General features: G+C 41.3%; 1 protein-coding gene across 4 annotated transcripts in view; it reads left to right on the top strand.

Annotated features, from left to right (window-relative positions):
- dlgap2b (discs, large (Drosophila) homolog-associated protein 2b) overlaps positions 1-26,347 on the top strand; it is a 55,409-nt gene that overhangs the window by 12,718 nt on the left and 16,344 nt on the right. For 2 of the 4 annotated variants that reach the window (XM_029002284.1, XM_029002283.1), the window contains exons 3-5: positions 12,180-12,394; positions 15,079-15,235; positions 16,512-16,722. In XM_029002284.1, the coding sequence (XP_028858117.1) occupies positions 12,180-12,394; positions 15,079-15,235; positions 16,512-16,722 (583 nt within the window). Of the gene's footprint in view, positions 1-12,179; positions 12,395-15,078; positions 15,236-16,438; positions 16,723-19,538; positions 22,619-26,347 lie in introns of those variants that run through there. The other 2 variants (XM_029002286.1, XM_029002285.1) reach the window with 2 other exon arrangements.

The following is a 26,347-nucleotide window of genomic DNA, read 5'->3' as shown; positions in this document are numbered from 1 at the left end:
ATATGGGGACTCTTAAGACGGATATGGTTGATATTTCCAAAACTGTTAGAAGGTGGACCAAACTGAGGTGGTTTGGGCAGGTCATAAGGGTGTCTCCCATAATGTTGACTTTTTTGGGCACATCATACTGGGCGGAGAGCCCAGGGAAGGTCCAAGAAGCACTGGAGACATTATGTCTTCTGGTTGTCTTGGCAGCACCTTGGGATCTTTCAGGACTGTTTGGGGAAATGGGTGCCTCTATGGAAAACTGACTGACCCAACGACTTTTGATTAAATATTTAACTCGTGTAAAAAAATATGTTGACTGTAAGAGAAATCATGAGTGGCTTGAAGTCCAGGTGTTGTTCATCTGATAAGCAGAGTGGACCAAGTAGTACAGATGTCCAGCTGCCTTGTTCTGAATTCTCTGTGGTGCTTAGATGTGTTCTGCTAACTGACCCCCAGAGATTTGTACAGACATTACAGGGGACATTTCACGGTGGAGCTGCAAGAACAAAAATTGGTAATGCTGAATCTATGTCACATTTCAGGAATAAATAAAGGTGACAGTCTGTAGAAACAGCCTTTCCAAAATGGCCAGATTGGTTGGCAGGTTAGAGGAGGAATACTGGCAACGCTTTTAAAACAAACAAGTCATCAAAAGTCTTTCTCCACCAAACTCCCTCACCCCCCCTCACCCAAATATGTAAGGCGCCCACATGTTTTCTGCCTTTTGCCTCTGTGGAGGCTTTGGGATGATCTGGTGGGTGGTTGTTTGGGTGGAGGAGCATAATATTTATTGTACTTCCAACGAGGAGCAGAAAAGTAGTTACTTGGTTAGTAGAGATGACCATTGCCTGGACCAGTAGCTGGGCATGACCCTGACCTGTTTTTGTAAAAGATGTAGTCTGAGAATCATAGGGTTTGATAATTGTGCTGAAAATATATATTGGAGAGCAACATATAAATCCAACATTAGAGGTGTGAACCTTCACTGGTTGTGATATACCCCCAAAATTTTCTACATTACTTCACATCATATTTCACAAGAGTCACGTTCACCTATGTAGATGTTTTGATTTGCTACAATGAGCAGAAAAATTGCCTTCGTTCAGTCCGCACTCACCTAACACCATAAATGCTAGAAAAATGCCTGGTTCATATGTCCGTGGCATCAGGTGAGCACAGACTGCATGCCAACCTTCTTTTTGCTCATCATAGCAAATCTAAAGCCGCTTTCACAAGGAATGTGGCATGCGCTGTGCTTGCTGCAAGGTTTGTGTTTCTTAAATAAAAAGCGAGTTGAGCTCAATGCGCCACGCTTGCCGTGGGGCTCAGCATAAAAAATAGGCATGGTTTTAACTTCTGATAATGTTGTGTTTTAGATCTCTGGACACTCAGAGACTGATAACATCACCTTTCCTCCATTCCCGCTTTGTCTGTGTGTTTCGAAGTGGCAGACTAAACACTAGCTTGCTTCAATTCTACTGGTGGGGTTCAGAACTCGCTTCCATTTTCACATCCAGCCGCATTGTGGGGCCACAGTCCGCAACTACTTTTTAATGAGAATTTTTATGGTGCCGCCAGAATATCACCAAGCAACATCATTATGATATAATCTTCACTACATCTCTGCAATATCGTCCATGCCTGCATCGCAATTCTTCGATTATGTAAATAATTTCAACACCCCTACCCTACCTACATGTTTTTAAGCCAACCCTTCATTGGTTACCTAGTCATCAGTCACATTGCCCTATTTCCACACTCATTGTCACCTCTCTTCTATTCAACCACATCCATTTCACAAACTTGCCCGTCAAAAGCCCTGGATCATTAGGCAGTGGGAACCCTACTAGCGGACTCTTGATGGTGGAAGTTGATAGGTTGGTAGCCCCCACATTTTCCTGCTGAGTCGGTGTGAACGTCCGGGAGAAGAAGCAACATGCATGGCATTTCTGGTCCAGACTGCATTGAGATAGGACAGCGCCAGCGCCAACATCTGAGGCATCTACTTCCACTATGAACGGTAGTGCAGGATCCAGGTGCTGGAGGACTGGAGCAGAGGTGAAGTGATAGCACAGTGAAAAAAAAGCCTGGATGGCAGCGGGAGTCAGGGGAAATGGTTGTGCAGAGGTCTTTGTGAGGGCAGTCAGGGGTGCGGTGACTGCACTGTAGGCACGGATGACACGCCGATAGAAATTAGCAAACCCAATGAACCGTTGCAGTTGTTTGAGCATCATGGGAAGGGGTCATGACATCACTGCCTCGAGCTTCTTGGGCTCCATGGCCACTCCCTAGGGCAAGATGGAGAAACCCATAAATGTGGTGGAAAGCACATTTTTCCAACTCACAGTACAACCGGTGGGCGAGCAATCCCTTCAGGACCGCCCTCACATGCTGGGTTTCCAGGGAAGGTGAGTAGATAAGAATATCATCAAGGTACGAGTACACCCACCGTCCGAGCATGTTGTGAAGAACCTCATTTACAAACTGCTGGAAGACGGCAGGTGCATTGCAGAAACCAAAGGGGATGACCATGCTTTTTTAATGACCAGTGGGGATGATGAATACAGTCTTTCACTCATTGCCCTCTCGGATGTGGATCAGGTCGTAGGCCGACTGGATGTCCAGCTTGGTGAAATAAGCTGCACCTGCTCACGAAGCTGAGCCTGCTGGGCCTGAACACCTCCCACTCTACTGGATCTTCAACTTCCTGACTGAGAGCCCTCTGTTTGTCTGGATCAGATCTCCAGGACCACCACACTGAGAACTGGAGCTCCTCAGTCCAATGCTGTTTACCCTGTTGACTCACAACTGTGCAGCGATGCACAGCTCCAACTACATCATGCCATGACATGACCGCGGTGGGTCTCACCAGCAAGAACAATGAGTCAGTGTACAGAGAGGAAGTGCAACAACTGATGGACCGGTGTAATGTATGATGGTGTAACAATCTATTTCTAAACATGGACTAAATAAAGGAGATGATTGTTGACTTCAGAAGACAACAGAGGGACCACTCTCCACTGAACATCGACGGATCTTGAGTGGAGATTGTCAAGAACACAAAGTTCCTCGGTGTTCATCTAGAGGAGAACCTCTCCTCGAATATCCTGTGGTGGCTGAAGAAAGTCCGTCTCCCATCACCCATCCTCACCACCTTCTATAGAGGGAGCATTGAGAGCATTATAACCAGCTGCATCACTGTCTGGTTTGGGAACTGCACCATATTAGACTGTAAGACTGCGGAAAATGAGGACGGCTGAGAAGATCATCGGAGTCTCTCGTCCCTCCATAACAGACATTGGGGCAGTGGTGGCCTAGCGGTTAAGGAAGTGGCCCCGTAATCAGAAGGTTGCCGGTTTGAATTCCAACCCGCCAAGTTGCCACTGAGGTGCCACTGAGCAAAAGCACTGTCCCCATACACTGCTCCCTGAGGGTGATGGGTTAAATGCAGAGGACAAATTTCACTGTGTGCACAGTGTGCTGTGCTGCTGTGTATCACAATCACTTTCACTACTTCATTTACAACACATGCTGCGTCAGGAAAGCCACCAGCATTGTGAAGGACTCTACACACCACTCACATGCACTCTTCACCAAAAAAGGTACCAAAGCATTCGGTCCCTCACTGCCAGGCCATCAGACACCTGAACACTCGGGAACTTTCCACTTTGGTCTGACACACACACTACATCTGTTATATTGAGTTTATATTATATTAATATTATTAAATGTTATTCTTGCACTGCCTGTGTCCCCTACTTGCACTTTATGCAACCCAGTTTGTCTGTGTTACACGTGCACTTTATGACAATAACTTTGTTTAATTGTTCAAATTTTACATGCAGAACCAGGTTCCGGAGAAGTGTTATTTTGTTTCACTATGTACAGCCTAACACGAATATATCTGAAATGACAATAAAGCTCAGCTTCAACTTCAACTTCTTGGAGATGAAAAAGAACCCTGTTGTGGCTGGTGAGAGAGATTGTCGGATGGTCTCGTTCTTTGGCGCCTCCGATAAACTGGGGGGCACATTTCCCAGATGGACAGGACAGACCGCTCGGTGATGAGAGGGGGATGCACAGTATGCGCAGAGACCTTCTTGGTAGCGCCTCTCTCACTTCGTGGCTGGCAGGGGGGTCCGGCCAAGCTGCTATGGTTCCCCCAGGTGTTCCGGTTGACGATGAGAGGGTCTGGGTGGTGATGGCAGAGGCCGAAGGGTTCAGTGCACTAAGACAGAGCTGATGGTCCTGGGGTTCGAGGAAGGCATATCCCGGCTGACCATTGCGCTCCTGATGCGCAGAGCCAGATCTTCTTAGACTTTTTTATAATGTTTCTTGAATATTTCTATTATTCCATTGAAGATGTTTATGTACAAATGAGAATATTTTTTTCTATGTGGACAACGTTTTCAGACATCTCACACAAGCCTGGGACAAAGTTTCTTTTTTTTCTGACCTCAGAAAGTGTGGTCATGGTCATAATCCTCAGAATTTCATCATGTTTCCACAAAATTGACAGTTCCTTTTCAAGAACATCAATTTCACCCATTTTAAGAATTGAAAAAAATAAATCAGCAGGCCCACATGGGTCCAAATCCTTTTCATTCTGTCCAAAAAGTACATTAGCACAACATTACATTTAGCCATTGGCAACTATGGGATACTGTTCTCTCAACAGTGCAGGAGAAGAATGAAGCCATTTGTTGGCTGCAAGGCCTGGTTCATCAGCAGAAGCAAGTTTGCACCACCCATGACTTCCACCTGCCCAGTTCACTGGCCTTTGCTGGGTCCCCCATCAGGTCAACCCAGTCACAGTCACGCTTGACTGTCACACTCTTTCTGTGAGGCTTTGCAAGGCTCCCATGACCAATTCATACTCTTTGTCCCAGAGGCTTCTGAAGTTCTGCATATTTTGGTATGGTCCAAAATAGGTATGGTCCACAGCCTTAAACTCCCTCTTTTAAACAGGATGTGTCATATTTCATATTTCAAGTATTACAGATTGTGATGGTTTTATCTAGCCTCTGAGATCATTTTTCTGCTAAAGTATTCACAGCAGCTAATTTAATAACCAAATTCAACTGCATGACCATTACTAAAAAAATGTGTCACAGTATAATCTGATTATTTCCAAAACCTGAAGCAGTGGATGAAATGTTAAGTCTAGAGTCTTATCATGAATTGATTTACATTTTGTTGTGTTGGACAGTTTAGTATATTAAGAAGCCTTAGTTCCAGCTAAAACTGGCTAAAATATATTATAATATAATGTAATTATATTATAGCAGGAGGGATATTAGTTGTGATTAGTTTAGATTAGATTCATGAGAATAAATTGCATACTGATAAATATGCATAATGCATGCTGTGTATCTTAAAACTCTAGGCAGGTACAAAACTGCCAGTTTTGGATGCACCCACTCTGTGGCAGGTATGGAGCCATCTTGAAGAATCCAGTATGTTTGATTAATCTGTTCACCTCTTCATGGCTGCTTTGTGCACAATTGTACACAAAAGTCACTTCATAAGATCCTCATTTATAAGAAAGTGTTCCGTATAATCCATCCCCATTGTCTAACTGTGCTTTTTGTTGTTGTTGTTGTTGTTGTTTATTACATATCTGTACATGTGTTTTTTCATATTCCTATGTCTTCTGTTTGGTTCTGTTTCTTTTGGATGGAGTTTTTTGCTGGATGCTCTTCCTGACGCAACCCTCAACATTTACAGTACCTTGTCTTGGAACTGTCATGAAGAAATACACTTTCACAAGACTTACAAATGAGTAGGCACCTCTAAACATTTGACTGTTAGTGTAACTAACAGTCTAATGTGTAGACTAGTAAAGCTAGTCTATCTACCCCCTTGTAGAGAAGTTGTCTTAGAGTACAGTCCGATCTTGTTGCTTGTGTAAAAATTGACCTCAAGTGCTACGGAAATATATTTCTAATCTAATCATATATTTCTAATATATTTCTACAAGAAATGGCTCATTTTATTCCCAACAGCTTTTGTAATAATGTTTCAGTGCAAAACGAAACTGTCAAAAAGTATTCTAATATTCAAAGCTCGGTAAAGCCCATTGAGTCAATTTTTGCAAAGACATATGTGTTGTCGTCTTGTCATATGAGTATCAACTGTGACTAATAATGGATCAATTAGGTCTCGGGTGTGTATAAAAAGAACCCCAGAACACTAGATCTTCACATCAACTGCAACTAGACCTCTGCAAACATGCCTAACATTCACCCTGAGACTAAAGTGTTGATTATCAAGAGCCTGAAGACCAGATCCACTGCTCATGTGGCAGACACCTTCAATGTGTCTCAGTGTAAAGTACAGAGGATAAAAAAAAAGATCTGAAGAGACTGGAGACATTTTTGACAAGCCCAGGTCAGACAGACCCCACAAGACAACTGCTCGAGAGGACAATTTGTTTGCTCAAAAATCCAAGAGCAGCCCATTTTCCACTGCAGCAGAGTTCCATGAGACCTGGTCACCTGAAGTCCCTGTGTCACCTGAACAGTTTGTCTCGATTCTGTCTCGAAATGGCCTCCATGGTTGAATCAGTGCCCAGAAGTCAGCACTAAACAAAAGACAATTGAAAAAACGTGTGGCATTTGCCAAGGCACACAGCCTACTAAAAGGATGGGCGCTGAAAAAGTGGCAGAAGGTGGATTTTTCAGATGAATCTTCTGTTGAATTACACCACAGTCGCCACAAATATTGCAGGAGACCTACTGGAGCCCGCATGGATCCGAGATTCACACAGAAAACAGTGAAGTTTGGTGGCGAAGAAATCATGGTCTGGGGTTACATCCAGTATGGGGGTGTGTCAGACATCTGCAGGGTGGAAGGCAACATCAATAGTCTGAAATACCAAGAAATCTTAGCTACTTTTAATATTCCAAACCATAAAAGAGGCCAAATTCTGCAGCAGGGTGGTGCTCCATCACATACTTTCATCTTCACATCAAAGTTCCTCAAGGCAAAGAAGATGCTCCAGGATTGGCCAGCGCAGTCACCAGACATGAACATCATTGAGCATGTGTGGGGTAGGATGAAAGAGGAAGCATGGAAGACAAAACCAAAGAATTCTGATGAACTCTTGGAGGCATGCAAGACTGCTTTCTTTGCTATTCTTGATGACCTCATCAATAAATTGTATGAATCCTTGCCAAACCGCATGGATGCAGTCCTTCAAGCTCATGATTTAGAAGTCATACAAGATATTAGATTTGGATCTCACAGCACCACTCCTTAATTGGCTGACATATTTTTTTTTTGCAGTAAGTTTGTTCAATTTCTGTATAGGCGACAAAACGTTTGTCTTGCCAAATTTTGACCTTCTGTCTCTTAAATTATAAATATTTTTTTCAGTGAAACTAATTCCTTTCAATGCATTAAACATAATTTGGTAGGGTTTTAGTTTAGCTATTTATATGAGCTATTTCTAACAGCAATTGATTAATTAAAAGTCAGGTTAATAGCAGGTGTTGAAAAATAGATAAGCGACAACACTTTTGTCAGGGACTGTAGTCCCAGTGCTCCCCACAAAGGTCCATTCCACAGCCAACCATTAATAAAAAAAACAATGAACCAGATCAGTTGAGCTACAAATTCCCTTTCCTTCTTTTTGGTTTGGATTAGATGATGGATTGACAAAAGATCCAAAATGTGGTCTGCTTGAGATCTTTCTCTATGTGAATTCCACCTGCTGGAGCATAGGGGAACATCTGTAGAGCACTCTGCAGATCCACTAAGTGCACATGGGCAGTGAATATGCACTCATTGAGTTATCGTAATAAAATCAGAAGCATTCCAACCTAATTTTATGGCTTTCTTTCAGAAAATGTGTTATGGTCCAGATAAATTGATTTAGTGTAGTAAGTTCAACCAATTTAGAACTTTATTTTCAATCCCCTTGGTGCAATTCACACACCAGAAATTAGATTTTTCTCACTCTAAATCAGTACCACGTTTTCTCCTTATAACATTTTCATAATGTTTTTGAAAAAGTACCATAACGATGGTTCATTTGTATAAGTGCATTTTTCAATCAAGCATGTATGAAAGAGCTAGATCAGGCATACATTGCTTGTGGTAGTAGTGCACTTTTCCTGCATTATGGAAAGTGAGTGGGTGTGTGAGTGTAATCACAGACTCTCAAACAGGGTCAACCGCGATGTGCAGAAGCGCATGTTTTCTTGCATCTCTGGTGTAGCTCGGGTTCTTCTTGGGGATGGAAGGTGTAGGATCACCAGTAAAAGAATTTAAAGTGGCTACCAAGATATCACCCATGAGGCCTGGATGCGTTATGCAAAGATTTCACCCTCTGTGTTTCAGAAGGGAAGATCTGGCCAGAACTTGTCATTAAAGTAACAGTCATTTTTGAGATTTATTATTTTACATTTACATTTACAGCATTTATCAGACGCCCTTATCCAGAGCGACTTACAATCAGTAGTTACAGGGACAGTTTCCCTGGAGCAACTTAGGGTTAAGTGTCTTGCTCAGGGACACAATGGTAGTAAGTGGGATTTGAACCCGGGTCTTCTGGTTCATAGGCGAGTGTGTTACCCAACAATGTGCACATAAATTTCATTACCTTTTTTTCTTAAAACTTTTTGCCAAGCTAATCTTTTAGTCATTATTAGTAGCAACAGATATTTTGTGGAAACAAAAAAATAAACATTTGAAAATACCAAAAGGCACTTGTGAGAAGGTTTCATTCATTGGTGACTTGTTTTATTTGTTCCTTATTATTACCAAGGTTCGTTGTATCCACTGAGCTATATAGTGGCATAAAAAGTACAGGCTCTAAAACATACTTAAAGTATAAAGTAGTGGTGGGCCGTTATCGGCGTTAACGTGCTGCGCTAACGCGAGACTCTTTATCGGGCGATAAAAACGTGCTGCGTTAATGTGAGACTCTTTATCGGGCGATAAAAACGTGCTGCGTTAATGTGAGACTCTTTATCGGGCGATAAAAACGTGCTGCGTTAACGTGAGACTCTTTATCGGGCGATAAAAACGTGCTGTGTTAACGTGAGACTCTTTATCGGGCGATAAAAACGTGCTGCGTTAATGTGAGACTCTTTATCGGGCGATAAAAACGTGCTGCGTTAACGTGAGACTCTTTATCGGGCGATAAAAACGTGCTGCGTTAACGTGAGACTCTTTATCGGGCGATAAAAACGTGCTGCGTTAACGTGAGACTCTTTATGGGGCGATAAAAACGTGCTGCGTTAACGTGAGACTCTTTATCGGGCGATAAAAACGTGCTGCGTTAACGTGAGACTCTTTATCGGGCGATAAAAACGTGCTGCGTTAACGTGAGACTCTTTATCGGGCGATAAAAACGTGCTGCGTTAACGTGAGACTCTTTATCGGGCGATAAAAACGTGCTGCGTTAACGTGAGACTCTTTATCGGGCGATAAAAACGTGCTGTGTTAACGTGAGACTCTTATCGGCGATAAAAAAAATATCGCCGTTAATCTATTCACAAAGTTGGGTTGGGAGCTGGGTCTATACTACGCAAGCTATTGTGCCGGAGTTAAATGGTTACACTAGATTTATAAGTATATTTCTTCTTTCTTGTGTCTTTTAGTTTCTTATTTCCTAAAGACCTTTATTTTTTATTTTGTATACCCAGCGCGGATGTATACCTAGCGGATGTATACCTGCACTGTAGGGGGCGAGAACGAGTCTTCGAACTGTGAAATTACTAGAGCTGTAATACTCGGATCCTTTTTAGGATTCGGCTCCCTCTGAGTCACTCACTAAACTGATCCGGGTGTGTGAGTCACTTGAGTCACTTGAGTGGAGCGCTAACCCGCTCTCTGATCCGGGTACGTGAGTCATTGAGTCACTTGAGTCAGTACGCACCCGGATCAGAGAGCGGGTTAGCGCTCCTGGCGGTTAACTTCCTCTACAACCGGACTCATGTTAGCCAATATATTGGAGTTTACAATTTAGACATGGTGTAGTTAGGACTCGAATGATTCGGTTCAATGGAGACCTCAGATTCGTGACTCATGAGTCATTTGAAGGACCCGGGTGAGTCATGAATCGCACAGCTCTAGAATTTACCACATCACGTGTCGTGGAAACATGGATGCAGCTGTGAAGCCGCCGGGTTTGCTTCAGGGAAAAATTTTTTTTTAAGATTAATCTAGATTCATTTAGATGGCTATAGATTAATCTAGATTAAGAATTGCTATAGATTAAAGACTACTGTGAGATTAATCTAGATTAAGAAAATTAATCTATGCCCACCTCTAGTATAAAGTAACTTTTTGCAAAGGACAAAACCACCATCTTTTCCAAGAGCAAGCAGAGAAAGTGAAATAAATTCAAAAAGCTTAGCTGGCCAATCTATTCTAAATACAATCAGGGAAGGCAAGAGAACGACACATCGAGTGATGTGGTTTTTAACTCTGAATTTGCACACATCGTCATTCAAAATTCCCTTTTAAAAACAGGCCAGTAACTACACAACCACCAAAAACCACATATATAACTTTACATTACAAAACGTGGTGTGAAAAATGTGTAAGAAAAGAAAAGTCTTAAATCAACAGCGTTTCCACAGAAATCTGAAGCCCCTTGTAAAACATCAGTACCAGAACCCTTTTTTTTAAATGTGTCTGTATGTGCATTGCCAGCACACACAACATTAACTACCTCAAGAAATGAATGCCACAGAGTAGTGGACTGGTTTTACATACTTATTTCTCTCTCTGGCTTTATGTAAATACAAAGGAGGTAAAAACTAAGTTTTACGTCTATGGAGGAAAGCTTTGCAGAGAGTTCGTATTCCGCAGATTTTCACAGCATTTAGAGTAATGAACCTGATTTTAAAAATGTAGGGAATAGAAAGTACGAGTGCTCATGCTACATTGTACAAAGTAAAAGTTGAAGGTTGTCACACAAATAGATACCCGAAAATTCTACTAAAGTACAGTTACAAATTATTTCCCATCTCTGGATGTGTGTGAACAATTGGTGTGATTTTAACATGGCGTACAGCTGACATCTTGATCCAGTCTTTTCATCTAAATGGGACCTCCTGGTAAAATAAAGGTAATTATGAATGATTATTGATTGCTGTTGGAGTGCAGCATCTATCTTGGAGTAATTAAGAGAAGCTGGACCCTCATTACTGTGTACATTCAGTGGTCTCTGGCAAAGATACCACAAAAAAAAAAGATCTGAATATGGATCTGGCTGTTGGCAGGAATGGTGAACTGCAGATGCGTTGTCACAGGCTGCTAGTAAGGAGCCATCCTCAACCAGCAATAATCTTATGGAAGAGAGAATCACCTAAAGTATATACATGGAGCGATGGATCCCTTGAGTGAAGACGCAGCTCTAATGTGCCAACGTACGTTCTAACTAGCGCTGCACAAATGGCAGATTGCTTTTGAACCAGTCCCTGTGCCAGCGCGAGAAAAGGCTGGGCCAGGTTGATCACGTGTTTCATACACGGTGGCACATAATCCACACTGTTGGCAGGAGAAATGGGGACAATCATTCTTAAACACACTGGCAGGCGGGGCAAGCCCAGACAGAAAGAGTGTCTAATTTTACATGGAATTCCTCGAAGGCCGACGTGGAGGCCATCGAGTTGATTGTTGACAAGAAATGTCCTGGAGCACTTAGCGCCACTTGTGACAATGCACCGATTTATCAACTAAATGCATTCAGCAGCCTGCTGCTGTGGCAAGCGTTTGAAGTGAAACGGCGTTGAGAATGTTCAGTTTAATGCTCAGGGGTCACTCAAAAGACACTAAAATTACAAGTTCAAGCTGATTAACCGTTAACCCCTCAAACCCCAGAACTGAGCTCACCACAGATCCTTCATTTTCTGCTGCGCGACCCAGTAACATACTGGTTCTTACACCTCTTAACTTAACGTTGGGCCATGATCTGTGTTTTCTTGATCCTTGGTGATAATAGACAGCTGCTGCTGTGCTATATAGCAACAGGGTGTGCTGTGGGGTTGTGAGCATTGTAGAATGACGTTGGTGCTGAGTTTCTGTTGTAGCCAATCATGGGACTGAATGATTGCTTAATGTTGTTGATTTCCAGGAGCCATAATGTTTATCCCTGCATTGAATTATTTATTTCCAATTATTTAATTTTCAAGTTTGACTGTAATGTATGATAGTGTTTTGCTTTTTCTGTTTAGGTTCCTCATGACGAATGGGGTGGCTACACTGGAATGGAGAAAGAAGAGGAAATCCCATGTCGTAGAATGCGGAGCAGCAGTTATGTGAAAGCCATGGGTGATGATGAAAGCATGGTTTCAGACACCAGCCCAAAGACCTCACCTCAAAAGTCTATCAGACCAGATGCTCTTGTCCTCAAATCTGCCATTCAGAGACCCCACATAGACAGCCACAGGTAAATCCCACAGGGATTGCTAGGGTGGTGTGAGGTGGTCCTGGTAGGAAGATAACAATAAATCACATCCTGAATGGGAGAGGAATTATGGACTCTGAGGGGTGAAGGAAAAATTAATTTCTTTTGCACAACAGAAATAGAATCAGCCAAACAAGCCTGAAAAGGGTGTGTCTTTGCCTGCATAGTCAATCTCCACAAGTCCTACGCCTTGACTGAGTTCAGGAGAACGTCCCAATTCACTGGTAACGAATAGTCCAGGAGACTCACGTGACTCTACACAATCCTAATTGAGACAAGCAGAGACACACTTTGTTCTGAGCACAAACACGGGACACACAGGAAACAGCTCTGTGTTTTAGGATCACACAGGTTTAAATAGGGGAGCAGAGGAGACATAACAGCTTGAGGATTGCTATCCATGCCGAAGGGTCTTAGGAAGGGAATTTACTAGGAAGGGACTTACTAGGAAGTTGGCGTCAGGGAACGACGCGATACGCAAAAATATTTTCGGTGATTCCATTTTTCCCACAGATTCCACTTTCATCACTGGCTGCTATATTAGATCATGTTAAAAGGCTATTACACCTAAATTCCTTTCACAGTCAGTGCTTGTCAGGACACCTCACTTCTCTTTGCTGATCTTCAACCTTCCCAAATTCTGCCACACCGCCCCTCTGCTACGTTCCCTCCACTGGCTCCCAGTAGCTGCATGCATCAGATTCAAAATACTGATGCTGGCCTACAAAGCCAAACATGGAGTAGCCCCATCCTACCTCACAGCCCTTATTATACCTCACACTGCACCTCATATACTCCGAGCCTCCAGTACTGCTCGCCTGGTCCCTCCATCTCTGAAGGTAAAAGGAAAACATTCATCTAGACTCTTCTCTGTCTTGGCCCCTCGGTGGTGGAATGAACTTCCCCTCGAGGGCAGAACAGCTCAGTCACTGAGTATTTTCAAATGACAGCTCAAGACCTTCCTCTTTAAAGGATATTTAGATTAACGTGTAACTTTCTTATTGTCGAACTTGTGTACAGAATCTACAACAGAGTGAATAAAAAGATTGAATTCATAGTTGGGGGTCCTAGTGAACCGGAATTAATCTCTTCATCGATGGTAACTTGAAAGCACATTGTAAGTCGCTCTGGATAAGGACGTCTGCCAAATGCCGTAAACGTAAATGTAAATGTAAAACAGACGTGCAGACAGTTGAATGGTGTTTGGTTTTGGAGGCAAGAGAAGAAGATGCTTCTGACCAAACCATGGATCTTCTGTGACTGTACACTTCCTCAAATGCTTCTGCCTCTTGTGTCTTGTTGCTGTGTTTAGTCCTGCCATGGTGTGTGACCTGATCTGCTTCAATGTTTGAGTTGAGGAGAGGTTATATGAGTAATATATAAGAAAGAGGGAGGTGGTCATGCCTGCTGTAACACATCCGTCAGTGCACACTGACCATGCCGGCGGAGCTGAGTCCGGCAGCAAGGGAGGGAGTGGGGTGTGTGTTTGGCTGAGCGCAGAGGTCAACGTGAGCGCGTTCCAATCACCACAGTGATAAATGGGACAGACAGAGAGAGTAGTGAAACAGGCAGGAATCAGTCAGTAGCACAGAGAGAAATTCAAACTTCGAGTGATGGTGCTTATTATGGTGGATACGTGTCTAAGTGAGCAGTAGAAGAAGGCATTTATGCATTTGTTTAAATTGTACAGAATAGGTAACTTTTTTCATGGAAAAAAAAAATTATTAAACAAAAGAATTGTTTTATATTTATGCCAGATTTGCATAATAATATGCAGACTTACTGACATCTTATCAGAACAGAACTACATGTAGGAGACGTTGCCAAGAAACAGTTTGTTCTTTGGACAGCTCAGATTATGCAGCTGACATAAAGGTGGTTTTGTGGAAGGGAAACATGCATTTGAGAACCTGAAAAAAGAACTTTGAACCACATGAATACTGACGTCCACATATTAGAAAAAAACAAAATGTGGTCCGCAAGTGGGTGAGAAACCTGAGTGGGTGGCATGTAAAATACAAATAATAAGAAAAACAAATGTGCAGTAAAATCATTTCAATGCTCATCATATCATACGGACGTCAACTCATGAGCTCATGAAGAGATTTCACTCAGTGTGGCTGTCAGGTGTATAAAAGCCAGCTTGAATGCCAGCACTGGCTGAATAGTTGAATTACAACAGTTTTATATAAGTTGGGCAGAATAAGCAAAACTCAATTCATTAAAAAATAGTCACATTTTATTATAATTATGTGAGTGCTTTAAATCAAAGTACTAATAAATACAACATAGAAATACTCATGAGCACAAATATAATTATTTTTGTGAGCAATTTAATATGTTATTAAATCTATTACACTTAAATGAATAAAAATGCTTGGTTCTGTAAGTGTTGAGTAAGGTATGTCTAATGAACTGAATACTCAAATCTTTTCGGCGAGGTACTTAATGATATTCCTAACAGATATAGTAAAAAATGGATGTATGTTGAAACCATAAGAACCGCAAAGCGATCCTGCATTGCATGTGTGCATCACTTCCTGTGTCTCAGGAGTGATCAGGGTAATATTCCACAATGTTTTTAAAAATATATATGTCTTCAGTGCTTATATATCACTTTCAGTATTCAGACTACTCCCATTTTTTCTCCTATTTTTTTCACTCAGCCAAGGCTACCATCTGCAAACCGCACGAGACATGCGAATCAACCCCAACGTAACCCTCGACCTGGCAACTCACTACAACCCTCCCCAGTTCCGTTCCCGAAACCAGAGCTACATGCGTGCAGTCAGCACCCTCAGTCAGGCAAGCTGCCTCAGCCAGGTGAGTCTGATCAGACCTCTTCACAGTGCTGCTGAAACTGGCCTGGACACCAGGGCAACGTCTGCGGAAGGTCATGGTACTACACCCATTCCAGTCTGATAATTCAGGATCAGGAACGTCTGATTTCTTTTATTTTCCTTTTGGGTTGAGGATTCATTGTTATTCTTGTTTAACATGTACTTCTGCACACCAACAGCAGCCGTGCAACATGGATCTCGAAATGCGCACGGTATACTTTTCAACTTTATAATGTGTTAAAATAAATTTGCACTGTGTGGGGTCTGACCTTAGGCATTGATGTGAAATTCATTCTAGCCAGAGATCATTTATACAAAAAAACAGATCAATTCTCTCAGTCTCCATCTGTAATAGCTTTAATATGCATTATAACAAGCTTTTGTCTTAGAATACCTATGATTCATCATAATTCGTTTGTTGCGAAATGTTTGATTCATTTGTAGTTGATTGACAGCCAAAGCTACAATATATTTGGATGCCCTTTAACTACTTTGCGAGCTACTTTTAATTACATTGAAATATGAAAAACAAGCATTTCAGAAGGGATTTAGCACCACTGTAATAACCCATCATCTCACATGGCCGTCTTTACATACCTGTTGGCATTAAACAAATACACTATTAGTGTAGAGGTGCCTTAGGGATTTATATTTATCAAAAATACTGAAACTGTAAGCCATATAAGGCAATCATACTACTGTTCAAAAGTTTAGGGTCATTTAGAAAACAATTATTTCTCCAACAGGAAACTGATAAAAAAAAATCCTCATAAATAACTGATAAATAAAAAAAACATTGTTAATGTTATCAGTGACTTTGGTAGCTGGAACTGGCTCTTAATGAATGGAATATCTGCATAAAAGTGGTCAGACCCATAAACAATTAGTGGTGATCATGCCAGTGTGTCACTTTATTCATGAATTGTTACAAATTAATTTTTAATGATAGGTACAGCTGAAATCTGTTGTTCTGATTTAAGCAATAAAACTGAAGGGACTGAAAACGTCAGTACCTGGTGTGTTCATAATTTTTTTTTTTATTCCCCCGAGTAGCTCTGATTTTTTTTCTCTCATTTTCAAAACCAAAATTGACCCCAAAACATTTCTACAGTAGTTTAAATGTAAACAATTACTGACTCGTTGACTTTTTTTGCTGCTAACCTTCCTTCATATTTATTGTACAAAGGGGAAGAATCAAAGTGAAAAAGAGAAAGGAAGAGGAAAAATTAAGGACTGCTATTCCTGTTTTTGTCTCTCAGGTGAGTGAGACTGAGATCAATGGCCAGTTTGAGTCAGTTTGCGAGTCCGTTTTTAGCGAAGTAGAGTGCCAGGCCCTGGACCTGCCGGGCGCTTTCCGCACTCGAAGCAACAGTTACCTGCGTGCAATACAGGCTGGGTATTCCCAAGACGACGACTGCTTGCCGTCACTGACATCCTCCACTGTTACTTCAACTCTCAGATCCACAACAGGTAACAGTAAATCCCCACCACCCCTCCCTCAGAAAACGACTCCGGCGACTTGTCCTCATGCATCATACATGCGTTAACACACCTACACGTGCGCAGCGGGGTGCCCTCGTGCTTGAAGAGGTTAACTGTCGGCGCCTTCAGCTCCTGTTCTGAATGCCTGTTCCACTGTAAATCAGTGTTGGTTGCTGGGTTAGGTGTGGGTGGCTGCCTTGTGCGTCCCTTTCTGCACGAAAGCAAACACTTCATGGGCTGAGCTTTTGCTTGGTGATTTGGGGGAGTGAGTTGCGTTGGGTAGCTGCAGGCTGGCTTTATTGTAAATTCAAACACAAGTGCACAGCATGCATCTGCAGAGACCAAGTGTTCTGAGCATGTGAAACACGCTGGGGTGTTGGTGTGGTTTAGTGTGTTCCACTGAAAGTGTCGGTCGGGAGACTTTTTCATGTTCTCAGAACAAACAGCTCTGAAAACACTCATCCCCAAGAACAACATTCATAACGCACAAAAAGCAGGCATACAGTTGTTCTCAACTCCAGTCCTGGAGACCCCTGGTCTGTAAATGTTATTCGATGTTACTAAAACTCAAATGCCAAATGACAGTTTTAAAATTTGTCCTCCCAGCATACTAGAACATCATGTGACCTGTAAATTCCAAAGCAGTTTTGCAAAATGTGCCTTATTCTGAAATACCATCTCCTTCAAGCATGCGAATATTCTTCAGAACATATTGCTAAAAGGTCTTTAAAGACGGTCTTTTGTTTACCAAGGCAGGTCCTCAGGACTGGCGCTGGGAACCACAGTCCAAACAACTGAGGATCCTTAGATTTCACATTTCCTGTCATTATTAGAGCAGTCAAATTGCAATTTACTATTGGATAACATAACATAGCAACACTACTTTACATATCAATATGTGGCCAGTCAGTCTGTTGTGTTACGGGAATGGTAATGAGAAATATTTTTTCATGAACGCACCTTCAGACATATTTGTAATCCAATCAAACGTCTAATTATTATTAATAAATAAACAATATTCCTTCATTTCTTGGTTGGTTAAGATTAGCACAAACCAAATCTCATCTCTGTGACGAGTAAACCTATGAACCCTATTGAAGTAGGACATGATGATATGTCTTCAGTTTGTCTTCAGTTCTCCTTCTAAGGTCAGGCTGGACATTGAGGAGTTTTTTATTGATTAGCATATTTTTCTTGCTTCATTCATTTCGATGGTCATGCTCACTTGGGTTTGCTGGATTCAATCCCACCGTCTTACCAGCTGAAATCAATTTTTTTCCATCTACTCTGAGCATCAACAACGTCCAGTCGGCTTCCTAAACTTAGATGACCCTAACACTATAACCGATTCCAGTCTCAGAAGACAATACTACAAGGAACATTCCTGTCTGAAAAGAATGCAAGGATGAGGAAATTGTATCTGGCAATTAGAAATCTTTCTTTCCTTTTTGTTTTTTTCCATTTTTTTTTTTTGGAAAAGCATCAAACGCTTCTTCTTCTGGGTGGCTGTAAGCCAGTTCTATATGAAGGAGCTAGCTGACCCTCAATGATTCTGTAGAGGGGCAGACGAGTGCCACTGCTCCTCCTCCCGCCATCGATCGATCTCTCAAAGGATAACCGGGGGACAGAGCAGCTGGAGACTACAGTGGTGCCTGACAGGTATTTTAATGTCAACACGCATACATATATCTATGTATATGTGTGTTTTGCACTGCCTTCTCAACTGTAATAATAGCAAAAAAAATAGGAAAAATATTTTTTATACATATATCTGCTTATTCTTTAAGTATACACACCGAGGGTCTCGTTCATAGAGGTAGGTTGCCAAAAAAAAGTTAAAGTGGTGCAAAAAAAAAATGTCATTTCTGGTCGGATTTAATTGAACGTTCTGATTTTTTAATAAAAACCGGAGAAGGAAATGCCCCATAGAGGTCATCAGCCGACTAGGACAGTGGGATTGCAGCCCCTCCCTGTTGCACGTCCTGGTTAAACAGCCTCTTCCAACACCTCTTCACCCTCAATGTGTCCGCACGGACCATTTTGCCTTATAAAGGAGGACCTGACCTGTTCAATAGGGTTCATATTTACTCGCTCTGTCCTAGCATGGTATTTTTAATCTTTTGTTTGGTGTTTTTTAAAATAATCAATCCACCAGACTGTTTTGGTTCAGCGTTGGAATCTTTAATTTGGAAAAAAAAAAGAGCTTTGCATGTTTCCAGTGGACTGTCCAGTGCAAAGATGGAAAGACAGTGAGAAGGCAGTGTAAAACCAACACAAACGAGTATGTGAGACGGACGGGAATGACAGCAGGATTGGCTTCATTTACACAAATAGATTTTCATTCATGTAAGTTTTAATGTTTTTTTGTGTACACATGTATACCGTTTATGGATGTTATATATGTTTCTCTTTTGTCAGCATGTACAGTGCTACATCAGTAAGTAACCATTATAAATGAACCATAACTGGAAAGTAAGTATTCATGAAGACATTTTTTATATCAAGATATGTGGTACAAACTTTGAAAAAGATTATGTAGATTATGATTTATTTTTTTCATACAGTCCTGTATGATGACTTGGTGCTCACATACTCAAGGCTTGGGATGTCCAATCATGTTGTCTGAAGCCCAGTGTCCTGCAGGACTTTGGCTGATCAGCATGTTATTGGGCTTCCATGCCTCAGACATAGATATTATTTATGCTGCTAATGCCTGTTGACACCTGGTTCAGGCATCAGAACTCTAGAACTGCTCCGTTCGTTTGATTATCCTCTCTATTTGCATATTTAAATTTGTCTTCCAGAGGGATATGACGGCCTGGAAGGCACCTCTTTGCTAAATGAAGACATGATCGAGGACGATGACGGTGCCAGCTCCTCGGCCTACCAGGAGCTGGAGAACCTAGAGAGGGAACACGCGGCCCGCAGCCAGCACAGCACCAGCTCCACGGTCACGGCCATCTCCGTCCCACCCACCTCGCCGCCGGTTTACTGCGTGCCCCCACCGCCGCCTCCTCCTGCCCCCGAGCCACCGGTACCCCAGGCCATCCAGGCCTTTAAAGAGTCGGCCAACATGGTGGCTGCTTTCAACATGCAGTGGAAGGAGGAGATCTCCGCCATGCGTTACGAGCTGGCAGAGCTCAGGCGCGACGTCTGCTGCGAGCTTAAGACCTTCAATAGCAACTTCTTCAACTTCACCCAGTGTTACAACATGTGGACCATGTGCCGGGAGGCGGCAAGCGGCTGGCAGGCCACTGACCGCGTGTCTGTGGGCATCCAGGCAGGCACCAGCGGCCCAGCCAAACACAGCACCACCGACGCCTCGGTCATGTGTCAGCCGGAGCCCGTGTCCTTCAACATCCTGGACTTGATGAAATCTCCCAGGAGGTCAAAGGTCCCCGAGGTCAAGGTTACTTCGGAAAGCCCCCCCGGATCTCGCCAGCCTGACCTGTCACCGTGGGAGCCCATCAAAAGGCAAAAGCAGCCGTGGGCTCGGACATGTGGCAAGCGGAGCGCCAGCCTGGAACTGTGGAGCAGGAAGTACACCAGTGGACCCATGTCATACCTGTCCATGTCATTCTGACCCTCCCAGTCTGAGTCGTTCGTCCGTCCTGGAGAAAAGAGAAGCGAAATAGAGAAAGAAACAGCCAGACCACACACACAAACACACTAACACACACACAGACACAAAGAGGTGCAAATTCAAGACAGTATTCTTATTACAGAAGTATACCTATGGACAAAGGCCAATTAGACAATTGTGGCCAAATAGAATAATTTCACTGTTGAAAAGAGGAAAAAAGGAAAGAGGTTATTTTCATTTATCCTGTGCTAGAAAGACAACGCCTGCTGCCGCTTGGAAAGAAAGAGGAATTTCAATTCAGCCCCCAAGTAGCTTTTTTTAGGCGACATTAACCGAGTCCTCCTATGTTTCACTGATTCTGAATCAGCCGAGCGGGGAGAACGGGGGAAGAGATCACTGTGTTCCTTTGGCAGACAGCATATCTGGAAAAATGTACAGTCTTACATATACGATGATATATTTTACATTTAATAAAATACTATCTGTATTTGAAAGAAAAACACGTTTAAGGGAAATATTTAAAGCAGTCGAGGGACTGAATGAAACAGAACAAAATGAGCCCCTATTTTTGTAACCGTGACACTGTTTCAAGAACACAGTTATGCAACGATGGTGCATCTGAGAGGCGCGGATGTGGTATATTTCTTATTCCCAGCATAACCTACAGAAAAATGAATGGCTACTGCCTGCAATATTTTCCTCCTGAATCCAATTCCATATTTGGTAAGTTCGAGGCAAACATTCTATTGCTCTTTAGCCCATCAACCAAAAGAAATTCTGAAATTATGTATTTGGTGCCATTTGAAGTAAATTTTGTTATGTTGATGTGTTTTAGAGTTCATTTACTGATTTTATGCTTTAGACCTGGCCAAATTGTAAAATTATTTTTTGTTCATATGCACACAATAGTCTTTTGGAAACACTGCAGATGAGTAATGTTGAGGAGAAAATGTTGGAGCAGCCTGAGCATCATGCGTATTTGCCCCTCGACACTAGAGCGGGATTCATGCGATATTCTTCCTCTTCCTTCGCTGTCTATCATTAGAGGTTGCCACAGTGGACGATTGTCCAATTGAGGCCACAGAAGATTGAAATGAATCCTGCTGAATGTGGTTAAAGGAACCTCCAAAACTGACAACGTCCGTTAAATGGTCCATATCCAGCGACATCTTGTGGCTGTTATGTGAGATGCAACAAATAGATAAACAAATTAGTAAAAGTGGTTTTTGCTATGACAAGTTACAGACTGTGATCTACAATGTGTTAGCATTTAGACATAAATATAAATATTTCTATTATAAATATTTTTCTACTCATAAAGTTGATAAACTAAACAATATTGATGTCAGATTATTATAAAACACAACATACCAAAATCAACACAAAATAAAAAGTTTTAATAGTAATCTAAACAAAAGTATTGTTCTCATTTGTAAATTCAGTAAACTAATATCTGTTTGAGCTGAACTACATCCCAGTTGGTAATACATAGACACACGCACAGATCCACAGATGCCTTCTGGAGCTTCTGGTGGACAACCACAGCAAGAACACACAGAGAACACTTCACTTTGTTCTGTTCCTACTCAATGCTTCCAAGATGGCCATTGTTAATGTCCCACATTAGGTAAGATTTTGTTGCTTGTGAAAGACTAACATCACAGCAACCTCGCAACAACATTTAGTCTTCTGCACTGATGAGCTAGTTATGTATTTTGTAATTCCTTTGAAAGCAGTCCTTTTCTTCTCAGACTTGTACAGAAGGCACTATGCACCATGGGTAAATACCATGGTGTGTGTGCGTGTACTTTCTTTTCTGACCCTGATGCACCCATCACTCAACAGGAACAGGGTCAAAGTGTACTTTAGATTAGATCACGTGACCCTTTTATAAGGATCAAGAGTCCAATCTTTTTACACTTAGGTTTTTTTAATTAATAGGAGGGTTCATTATTCCTTCCCAATCTCTTATTGCATATTGCGTGTGGAAACATTTTAACTGGTACTGGTTCTGAATCCTTCCATATTTTAACATTGCACTTTGTAATCTCCTTTTTTTATTTGCTCAATGCAGTGCAATAATTTTACATGAGAAAATTGGTAAATATGTAATCAGAAGACTTTCCCTGATTCCCTTTATGTATTTATATATGTTCCGATTATGAGAAATGTTGCGGATTTAATATACACAAAATTTTTACAAAACAATTTAAAAAATTGGAGGACGCAGAGAAGAAAGAAGAATAAAGTCAAACTTGTCCAGTCTGACCGTTCTGTCACCTACATGCCCATGCATTCTATGTAAGAATCAAATTCAAAACTTTTTACATGAACATAATGTAATTTGGCTTTCAGTAAATATATTGAGTGGAGGTGCATTTTTGAAGTGTATACGTGCTCTTTTTTTAGTTTTTGGGCATTTCGATTTTTGTGTCGAACCACAAAAAGAAAGTCAGTCTTTAAAAGACTCAACTAATTCAGTAAGGTCTCTTTGTGACTTTCTGTTGCAAATTGTGCCTTGACATTTCACTGTTTGACGACGGCACTACCGAGCACAGAAATGGAGATAATATTCTCTCCTCCGGGCTTCAGAATATCACAGAGAAACATTATCATCAGAGATTGTAGGACGGTGCTTTGTGAAGCACTGGGCCGCTCAGGTGAAGTAGGTGCACATGGGTAGCAAGGCCAAGGCTCGTCGTTCTTAGTTTACTGGCAAAACATGGAAATGACCTACAGTCTCCTGCTCGAGGTCTCGAGACCAGCCCTGCTTGTTTTTGACTGTATAATTTGACCTGACAATTTGATCATTTGCAGTGCTTCTGGTAGATTGCGCTGGTGTCAGATGTGAAGAATAATGTTTACGACCAATGGGCCGTTTAAATGGGATACAAGCAAATTGCAAGACTGTTTATTAAGTGGCTTGATAACTGGCTTGTTCAACAAGTTCCACTAAGTTCAGAGGGTTCAACACAGCAGCAGAGCCGAGAGGCAGGCCTGGGTCATGGCAATCGATAGATGAGCAGCTGTAATCTGTAAGGGTAGCAGTGAATCACATCAAGCAGAATCATTTTTGTGCATGCAGGGATGGTCTAAACAAAGAGAAAACAATATGTGTGAAAAAAATAAGGTATTACTAAAGGTTAATTAGATATTTACTGTATTGTGATAGATATTTACTGTACAGTAAATTTTGTGACGCTATAGGTCACTCTTCGCATCTGTCTGTGGATTTTAAAATGCCTATTTAAACCAACTAAATATAGCTTGACTATTTTATACCTTGTATACTATACCTTGTAACTCCACTGAAACCTTAAACCTTGCATTTCGACCCCTTCTACTGCCACATAAGTGCTATTGCTCTAACATATGATTACATACATCTGCTAGTACTTTACACACATCTGTGCTTTTCTGCTGCCTGACCTACTTGACCTGAACACTTACTCTGCACTCGCCCTGCATGCATTTATGTGCTCCAGCATTACTATTAATAAATGGCAAAGGAATATATCCAACGCCCTATCCACATCCGCATGCTCATTCCTCTCTTTTAGGCTTTTTTAGGATGCCGGTCTGAGGTCAGCAAAGTTGATTTCATCCCTAATCAGCTTCCAAACAAATATATTTTATATTAGAATCTCTATAGTGGTCATTTATTATCCACCAGGACAGATGAGCTTATACTAGCTAATGGGCAGTGGTGGACAGTAACAAAATATGTCAATATAATCCTTGCTGAGTCTATCCACAGTTATGAATATTCAACGACAAGCTGCTTATGTTGTATTTTTGCCCTGGTGCTATGCAAACGTCTCGTAAACTTATTTTCAATCACGATGCTAGCCGTATTTTTCATTTTGTGGGAGGGAAGAGTGAGACTGATATAAATAAAGGTGCAAATCAGTAATTTCAGTCACATACTGAAATTGTAGTTACAAATGCTCACCACCAGATGCCAGAACCTGTGCTTCACTATAGTAGCTTTCATAAATCTTTCAAGTGTGTCTTAATAAACAAGCCTGCATGCAATCTTTTTCCATAACCGCTTAGTCCTATTACTGTCGCGGTAGCAGGAGCTCATCCTGGGACACCCAGGGCAAGGTGCACACACACACACACACCATGCACTCACACACACCTACAGTCAATTTAGAGTCGCCAATCTAACTAGTGTACAGGCCCTCGGATGGTGGGTGGAAACCGGAGAACCTGAAGCGCCAACATAGAGAGAGCATGCGAATTTATAATCTTGGAGATGTGAGGTTACGTCACTGTGCAGCCACAGTCTGCATGCAGTTAACATTAAATAGATGTTTAAATAATATAAGTTTAGCACAAATGTCTAGTGTCTGCCACAGTTTTACTTACAGTATACACAAAGGATCCTAATATCGGCAGCTTCACTGAGGTTTCACGAGAGCTCAGTTCCCCAACTGCATTCCAGTCTTTTCCCAGACAGTAGCATCTCTCAGCACCAGTGGGAAATAGTGAATAACATTTAACAGGTAGAATTGTCAAGTACTCTCATATAAATATTTTCATATTAGGTTCTTAATATTAGGATTTTTATAACAGAGCAGAGCTCTGTTAAATGCAGAGCTCACATATCTGTACGTACCCTCTAACGCACTTTCCACCCCCTAATGTTTTAATGGTATAGAGGTGTGCCTGATTTAAGAGTTAAAAAACAATGTAAACTAGTATTTAAACTAAACTAGTATTTCAACATCCAACTTACAGTGTGCTATATAAATATAGAATAGAATCTCTAGAATCTATGCAATAAAATTGCACACATTTTGTTTAGCCTTTTTATATTAGCCTTTTTTATTAAATAGTATCTTACATTTAAAGTTAAGAAATACTCAACCAAACGAGGTAAAATCTAACTAACACTGCATATTCTTAGTAAATAGTAACTTATTCACAGTGTTAAGAAATACCTAAACAAATTAGGTAAATTCTAACTAATACAGTAAACTATGTAACTAAAACTCAAAGAAAGAAATTGAGTAGTTTTTACACATCCAAGATATCTAAAGATAGAAATCTTTTGAATCCTACCTACTCCATGCAACTACTCCATACCCATGCAAAGAAATACCGCTCCACATTTTGGTCCAGAAAACATTCAGTTTGGGTAAATTTTATTCAGTTTTTCATTTTGCAACTGCTCTTACACTTAAAAATTAGTGTGGGTATGATTTACACAATTATTTCAAATTTAGCTCATTGACTGATATAATTAAGTGTATTTTACTCAACTTAAATTGATCATATTTACCTCCGGAAATTCTTTTTACAGTGGGGTTTGAAAATGTCTGTGACTTTGTTGGGTCTGCCTGTTAATGACCCTGAGCTAATTGACACTGTTGGTCATTATTGCTATGAATCGACTGTGTCTGTGGTAGTTCAGCTTTATTGTAGTCAGAAGTGGGCAGAAACTATAGCCTGTTTAATAAACCTTGGCCAAAAGTGCTTTGTGTTTATAGACTTAAGTTAAATGTCCATCCATCTGAGCAAGATAATTCAAACCTAAATTTTATGGATCCCTCCCAGAGCAACAAGAAACCAGGTGCTGGATTTCACAAAATGAAGTTCTGGGATATGATGGGTTTGGCATTAACAAGACATCAGGCATCAGCATGCAACTTTATGTTTATGTTTAACCATTTAACAGCTCCGTAGTTATGGCCAACACTACCAGCATAGCACTACACATGCATTCCTACAGTTTCTTGACTGTTGGGCATAGTGGGAAGATCTTAAGTTACTATGTTACTATGTCAAAACCAAAAATCTTCAATTAATGCAGAGTGTGCTAGCCACTGGACATAATTATAAAATTATTTATTTTTATAAATGTAGAATTTTTTTAAGATTTGTAAATAGATTTGTTTTTATTGAACAAATAGCGACCTCATCCTTAACCAAAACACTGAGACCTATATGTAGACAAACACACACATTATGTAATAATTTCCAGATTCCATCATATTCTTTCTAGCAAACTGATAGTACTTT

The sequence above is a fragment of the Denticeps clupeoides genome, chromosome 14 (genome assembly GCF_900700375.1).
Source record: "Denticeps clupeoides chromosome 14, fDenClu1.1, whole genome shotgun sequence".
In the NCBI taxonomy this organism is placed as follows: domain Eukaryota; kingdom Metazoa; phylum Chordata; class Actinopteri; order Clupeiformes; family Denticipitidae; genus Denticeps; species Denticeps clupeoides.
This window is presented reverse-complemented; position numbering and strand designations above follow the sequence as displayed.